The 7,953-nt window shown below is 44.7% G+C and overlaps 1 protein-coding gene across 1 annotated transcript in view; it reads right to left on the bottom strand.

Moving 5' to 3' along the window:
* Positions 1-6,970: 6,970 nt before the first annotated feature.
* Positions 6,971-7,953, bottom strand: part of MTFMT (mitochondrial methionyl-tRNA formyltransferase) — a gene marked incomplete at its 5' end in the record, with an annotated part of 5,041 nt that continues 4,058 nt past the window's right edge. The window contains 2 exons of the mRNA XM_010133430.1: positions 6,971-7,171; positions 7,468-7,550. Of these exons, the coding sequence (XP_010131732.1) occupies positions 6,971-7,171; positions 7,468-7,550 (284 nt within the window). The remainder of the gene's footprint in view (positions 7,172-7,467; positions 7,551-7,953) is intronic.

The raw sequence follows: 7,953 nt of genomic DNA, 5'->3' as shown, positions 1-7,953 counted from the left end.
AGCTGTAGAAGAGCCTCGGTAACATTGCTCACACTTGATTAAATGTAATTTGGAAGTAACATCTACCTGCTAATAACCTAATTCAAAGCTGGTTGGTGCCATTATTTTTGAGATGTAATTACGGTGCACTTTTTTTTTCCCCACCAAAAGACATAGGGCAAAAATCGGGGGCCAGTAGCCGTAGTGAGTTCGTGTCTTATTAAATGCATCCATAAAAATCTTCTTTCTGCCTGACATTAAACAGCTTCACATGGTAGCCTAAAGGGAAGACTAATCACGTGGTCCGATTAAGTCCTGTACATAAAACACTCTTCTGTTCTGCGTCTGCAGACTCTGCCAGCCCCAGTACCTGTACACTAGTTAGTAACGCGAAATGGAATAAACTGTTTTCCGCGTACTGAATTCAGCTGCAAGGTTTTGTACTTGAAATGTAAGTATTTTATTTATTTCCGGCTTGGTTTAGGATGACTGGTTTAGAGTGCTTGGTTTAGAATTCAAGCTAAACTACCAGCAGCTGCGCTTCTAAGAACTCAGATGCTGGATAGCACAGAGAAGCCATGTGGATTTGTAGGCTCCGCATGGATAAAACTACAGGTTTTTTCTTGCTTTCTGCTTTATCTGGCAAGAAAAATCCATGCTCTGCAACAGGGTAGGTTAATAAAAAAAATCATTTTGTAACTCTGACAATGCCGCCTTGCTTTTGTGTTTGAAATGCCCAAGTAAATAAACCATGTGTAGAGCTGATCAAAGAATAACCTGCAAAATTCCACCTTTCTGTTCACCAACAGGTCACAGGTTTGTCAATGTGAGCCTGAACCCAGGGATTGGTGAGGGGTTTGGTGCTCCCCCAGGTCCATGCCTTGGCCACGGCATACTGCGGTCAGGGTATCTGGGACCAGCCTGAGATATGGAGAGTCAGCGACAGCGCTGGGAGAAGCGGAGCAGCAGGTCTGGGCAAGGGATGAACAACAGAGGCAGCAGCAGGGCTCCCGGAGTGGGACAAATGGGGGGAAAATAGGGCTGGGAACCCATGCTGTAAGGATGATGGAGAACCAGGCAATGTAGGTGGGGTGGGAGATGCAGGGACGGGCTTCCCTCCACATCCAGCAGCAGAGAGTAGGACACTGCTGGGCAAGAAGTTGCTCTTAGCTGAAGCCACAGATGGCCCCAGAAGGGGTCAGACAGACAGTGATCCACCTCCAGGTGACCTGTTCAGTTGTCCTATCAAACCCCTGCTACTTCTAGAGCAGAATCGAGGACCTCACCAGGACAGAAAACATCCTGTGGTTACACCCAAACACTGGCAATCAATTTCTGAGGTGCAGGCAAGCCTTCAACACTGAAGCTTCCACCAAGAGATCACAGAAAGGTGGGCAGCGCTACTGGATGAAAACCGGCATTCAAACACATGCTCAAGTGCGGATTTCCCTCTCCTACCCGATCCTCTCCTATGGGTATAAGGCCAGCTCTAGCTATATGTTGTCTTACCTACAGCCCATCAAGGGCATGGGACGTCTTTTGGTAGCGCTTAGCAAGCTCCAGAGAAGGTTCTCAGGTCTGACACAGGGCACCCCAGGTGCTAAACGCAGAGCTGTGCAGCCTGAATTCTGCTTAAAAAGGTTAAAAAAGCCCTTAATAATTCATGGTTTTATGCAAATTGACAGTTATAAAAGAGAAGCAGAAAAGGAAGAGCTGTGGAACACTCTGGCACATCCTCTTCATACCAATGAATTTAGACTCCGTGTGTTTTCTTTTGTGTCTAGTCTGCTGCAAGGGCTTGGCACGAGCTGGGGCCAAGGCAGCCAGTGGGGAGCATTAGCTCGGACCTTCCCACAGAGCTCTTGGCTTGCACTGCAGGCTCGCAGAGAAATGTCTCTTCCCGCTGCTCCCCTCCTCCTCTGCAGCCAGTCAGCCAAATCCCGAACTTAGTTTCATTGCTTTGAGGATGAACTAACACAAATGACTTCTACAGACCAACCCAGGAGACACACAGATGAAAGCAGGCTCGGGATCTGGTACCTGTGCTGCACACGGGCTCGCCAGAGCCAAATGCAGCCAAGTACAGGGCTCTTCCTTCTGGGGAGAAATGTCTGTTTAATGGGAATGAAATGGCCACAGCCCTACAGCCTGAAATTCCGCCTGTCCGTGAAACAGCAAGACGATCTCCAAGTTTCCCCAATCTGTCCCCCACTGTGGCTCAACTCCGACTTGGAGGAACAAACTAATCTCTGCACTCACCGAGTCCCTGAGCCCTCAGAGGAGGCTGCTGGCAGAGTACACTGGACACAGCACAAGACAGAGAGGGTTCAAACACAGCAGCTTAAGCACTATCACTAGCAAACAACCTTGACCCAACAACCACCACTCAGTGCTAACACTTCGTCATTACTGACAAGCCACCACACCAAATAAATTAAGAAAGTTTATACAGGAGAAAGGCTACAGCAGGTCCTGGTATCCAACTGCTCACATGAGGTTTAGTTCAACATCAGTTCTGACTTCTGAGCTTGTGTTCACGGTCAGTGTACAGCACTGTCCTCTCTGCAACCCGAAACCTAACCCAGACTCCCACCTATCAAAGCAGAGTATCAGTTGGAAGGATGCAGAAGGCTACAGCTCGGCTCCTCCCGCAGCCTCAGCCTTCAGACCACCAACCTTGAGAGAAAGGCCGAGGCAGAAGATCTGGCTCCTGAATGTCGGCAGGTTTGGGGCTAACAGCAAAAGCATCTTCCATTAAGGTCACTTAGTTTCCATCCCTCAGATAAATGTGGTGACCTATCCCTCCTCCTGTTTTCAAGACAGAGAAAACACTGCTTCCCAGAAGCTATCGGGCTGTCAGCAGTTTGGATAAACAAAACATATTTTTGTCCAGTCTCAACCTTTAAATTATTCAGGGATTTTGCAATCAACTTTTTAAAAAGACCCAAGTACTCCTGTGATTAGTCACTTACACCTTTTGCTTATTTGTCATTCACTCAGCAGAAAACAGGAATAAAGAGGTTTCCTAGGAAGCAGGGGGAGTAGTAAGGTTGAAACAGATGCAGCTAACTGCGAGTCACCAGCATCCTAGGAAATATCACTCCCTCTAACATTTATTTGATATTCAAGATGAAATCATCCCTACCTGACGCCAGCGCCCTTCTGGTGCCCATACACTTTGGAGTTCTACAGTTTGGCTTCAGTGATCTTAAACCGAGCCGTAGTGGATGCTGGGTCTACGAAATCCTCAGCTACTTTCCCTCTCTTGTCCGAGAGGAGGAATGCTGTTTGACTTTGCTGGTATCAATTTCCACTTGCTAAAGTGGCTGTCCTTGACCTCAGCAGCAGTCCTGGGGATTGAATCACCACATCCATGTTCCAGAGTCAACCCTGACATGCTATTCCACACCTCATCAGCAAATGCCCTGTTTTTATTTTGTCTGTTCTGCAAAAATAATCAGATTTTCATTACCTACTGAGTTAAATCCCTACAGAGCAAGGTGAAAGCAGAGTTTCCAAAGAGACGTTTAGGCTAACAGCTGCCTGGGGAACATCAATTCCCTTTAAAGTTTTTCCTCCATGCCAAAACCAGCACGCCAAAGATTTCCTCCTTCAAAAAATAAACCAATTCCACCCTCTTTTCCTCCATAAAGCAACTGGGCTGAAGTTGTGTGGATTCAGAGCTAGGACATTAACTGCGAAGCAACAAAGAACTGTCTGATCTTTGATCACCTCTCGTGTACAAAGGAATTCTGAGAAGCCTCACAGCAAACTCTGCACAGATGCCAGATGAAGTTACAAGTATAGGTATCACAGCCACAACATGGTTTAGCCATTATTTGGTATTAAACAAGTAACTGAAGACCTTCTGTACCAGATTTTCATGATCTTCAGTCCAGCTGACCTTGGTTTCCCCTAAAAAAGATGCAGCGAGCACCATCTACAGGGTTTCTGAGCACCTGCCACCACAAACTCTCCCGAAGGTGCAGGGAAACTTTTTGCTGTTGCTTTAGGCTTTAGTTAGAAATGGAATTACCGCCAGCAATAACTGACAGCAACAGGTCTCACCCGAGGTGTGGTCTAAAACTGTCAGCCAGAGACGTACAAACTGCCCCCCAGGTTCTCTTAACTTTATGGTGTCAGAGCAGGTTCCAAAAAGCAAAAGGAATTGAAGAACTTTCAAAGAACGTTCCTCAGAAGTCATTCCTAGGAACAAAGGAGTTGATCTAACAGTCACCTAAAAAGTTTTAATCTTTAATTGCCTGAGCTTTTGATAGAGTTTTCTTTCACTGCTCATTTTGCTCAGGCCATAACAAACAATCCACTTTCCAGTGCCTGGGGACCTGGTACATCAGAAAAGTTGGGTCCACCCACACAAAGAAGTAACTTCACTTCTCAGAATTCCAAAAGTCTTTATCATTTCTGCTTAAAATGATCTATAAATTGTGGTGGGTTTGGTTTTTTTTTTTTGGACACTCATTTCTCTGTTAACTCACTTTCTGACACCATCCATGCCTGAGGCCAGACCACTACCAGTAATTAGTGTCAAAAGCCTGTCTGTGGGGAAGCAGCTCTAGAGAAAATGGTTTTATCCTCAGCAAATATTGACTATTCAAATCCCACTGATACTTACGAGTGTTCTTGAAAAATAATTGAGGAAAAATTCCCAGAAGCTCCAGCGGGGAAAACATACATCAAGTAGCTGAGACCAGGGATGTAACAAAACCCAGAAAACCCCCAAAGCCACCCACCCCCCCCATCAAACACAGAACACCCCCCCCCATTCACACACACCCCCACTTCTATTGGTGTAAGGGCATAACTAACCTTCCACAGACTGAACAGAGTAAAAGAAAAACGACTTCACGACCTTTACTTCCAAGTAGTAGGTGGGAGCAAACCACAAAAATACATCATTTGCTTGGAAAAAAAACTTGCCAGTTTTGTAACTTCTGCAGCACAAATTGGACCCTTGAGCCTGCGGTCAGAGACAAAACAAATTCTTCACAGGAGCCCGACGTCCACCTTGCTGTCGTTCCCAGTTTTTAAACTCTGATTCATAGCCTTGGGTATCTTGGAGGATCATGTGTTCTGGAAAACCTGTCAGAGGCAGATTAATTGTTGGACCAACGGCAATTAAAGTACTGCAGCATCTGCTTCAACAGATGCTTCTCCAGAAACATTTTAATCCATGTGACAGAACACATTTTTCTACATTTTTTGGGTCTTTTTTCTTTCAGCAAGTCACACTCAAGCACATCAAGTTTCTGCCGCCTTGATATAAGTCCCATGAATTCAGCACCCGACGCGAGCTTTTGGTTCCAGGCGTGACTGCTGGAAAAGACATGAACACGTTGGAAAGCCTGAAGAGCCAAACGGACATGTGGAAGAGGGTGCACCAGTAAATACTGATAAGCGTGAGGAAAACGCAACCATTTTACCACCAAGGCTGCAGAATTCCGGCCAATTTTTTTGAGGTTTCCAAAATTTCAGTGCTAATGCTGTGAATACGAAGCTAACAGAATGGTGCCAACCCACGCCTGAAGAGCTCCAGTGATGCTGCATTTATCATAGAATGGCTGGGGTTGGAAGGGACCTTAAAGATCGCCTAGTTCCAGCCCCCTGCCATGGGCAGGGACACCTTCCACCAGAGCAGGTTGCTCAAAGCCCCATCCAACCTGGCCTCGAACGCTTCTTAACTCCTTTACTGCAGTAGTATCCAGAAAAAGCAGGAATAAGTCAAGCAAGTAACGCTAGAGCAGCTCCCACCCAGGACACATCTGGTCTTTGTTTTGCTGTTGTCCTCCCAGTGCTACATTACTTCTGAGACAAGAAAGTACAGGAGTCATCAGTTTTGGGGTTCATCACAGGAAATTCTCCTTCTGACACGTGCTACTAACCAAAGGCAGGTTGAAGAATGGATTAGATTAATAAGTCCTCATCAGGTAAACACATCTCTCATCTGTAAGTATGACAGTAGAACATTAATTTTCTGGACAGATGGCACACGGATATTAAATGGGATATATTCTAGCATATGAAAACAAAAAGGAGAATAAAGAGACAGCAGCTGGTACGATTAAATAAGGAAGGTAAGAAATGGATCAGAGAAGCTACAGGTATCAAAGAACTATCTTCTGAACAAAGCAAATGACGAGTTTATAGATTAGAAACAGAATCAATGAGATTCAACCAAGTCACATTTCAAAAAGCAAACACACACAGTGAATTTTTCTTTTCTGAATTTAAAAGGGGACAAAGGGATGTGCCCACATCACACACAGGTGACTAAAAGCAATCAGCTGGATTCATGGATGACCTTAAGCAGCTCCTACAATTTACAGCATTTGCAGAGGCTGATCAGAGGGAACATCAGGCTGCTCACAAAACCCCACTGAGCAAACAGCCCTGACCGCACCCAGCTTCAGGCATGGCATTAGATGTGCCATCAAATTCCAGTAGGGAATAAGCTGACTCTAAGAAAACTACCATGGACAGGAAAAGAGTCTCCAGATGCTCCCAGCTAGGGCTTAAATTACTCATCTCAGTGTGGGGATACAAAGCGATTTTAAGGGTCTGCAAGAAAATCAAACTAATCTAAGAGTCTCAGTAAGCACTGAACTCCGAATCAGAGAAATACGGGATTTTGCTATTTCCAGGTTAAAGTAACTGTGCACAACTCATGCTTGAAAAAATGGTGCTGAAAGTCCTCAAAAAGAAACTGAAATCACTGTATAAAAATTAATTTATTACTCAGCAGTGGAAACAGGGCTTTATTCACTATCTTCAGCATTCACAGAGATTCTCTTCCGTGACGGAGCAAAGAGAAATGAGTATCGTCCGCAACCCACGACGAAAACATCCTGATGACAGCAAGAACAAATATTTTGGAGGGAAATCTCTTAACTAAGTTGAATGTTATAGGTGGGCATTGAAATATTTTATATTACTATTAACTTACAGACACCTTCTTCCATGTTTTAAAATACATCTATTGTTTTATATCCTGTGGCAGGATTTCCCTCTCTTTCAGAGTCTTTTTTGCCGTGTTAAGTCTGAGTGTTTGAAATCTGCACTCCTGATGAACTGTTCTGGAGTTCTGCTGGAACCAGGAGTGCATATAGCCGTTGTAGAAGTCAATCGCTGTGAGCTGCTTCTTCAATACGACCGTTTTGATTCCAATCCAGCCTTCCTAAAAATAAAAACCAAAAAAGGTAGTAAGCTCCTTCCCTGTTTTAGAGTCATCTTAGCTCTCACTAGGCTGGTTTCTAGAACACATTTTATTTAATGCCAACATATTTACATGTCAAATTCTCGCTTGCATGTGCAAAGCCAGTTAGAGGAAATTAAAAGTTTTTCAAGGTATCAGATAAAGGCTGATGCTAATCTAAACTAATGATGAACATTAAGACAAAAGTTATGTAGCACACAAATACTAAACCCCTCATCTTTAGGGCAGTGACTATAAAACAAATGGGAAAAACCTACCTTACAACGAGCTACCAGCGTTTGGGATGCTTTATGGTACAGTAGCGAGCCAGGAACAGCTCCACAGTCATTTAACGTTGGATCTAAAAGCAAAGCAAAATCACCTTGCATTTTTATGCCAACAAGTACAACAACAGTTTGAAACACTTATGTCTCTCTGAAGCACAATCAGCATCTTAAGTCGCTATTTTGCTCGAAAATATTTTATTGTGTTCTGTGTTTTATTAACCCGGGGAGAATCAGACCAGTCACTCTCTGGCACTGCTCCCTGCCTGACCCACGAGCAGCCGTTATGCCCTGCGTGCTTTGGCGCATCACTGAGCCCACACGGCTACAGAAAGCAGTTCAAGGGACAGCTTTCCTCGTGAGAGATCCCCAGACAATGCCATTAGAAGAGGGCGTCCTAACTAAAGAACTAAAATCCTCGAGTCTCAGGATTCACAAGACCATACCTGCTGCTCACTCAACATCATTACAAAGCAGGAA

Source organism: Buceros rhinoceros, unplaced genomic scaffold (assembly GCF_000710305.1).
Source record: "Buceros rhinoceros silvestris isolate BGI_N320 unplaced genomic scaffold, ASM71030v1 scaffold23993, whole genome shotgun sequence".
NCBI lineage: Eukaryota > Metazoa > Chordata > Aves > Bucerotiformes > Bucerotidae > Buceros > Buceros rhinoceros.
The sequence above is the reverse complement of the archived record's forward strand: the minus strand, read 5'-3'. Positions and strand labels throughout refer to the sequence as shown.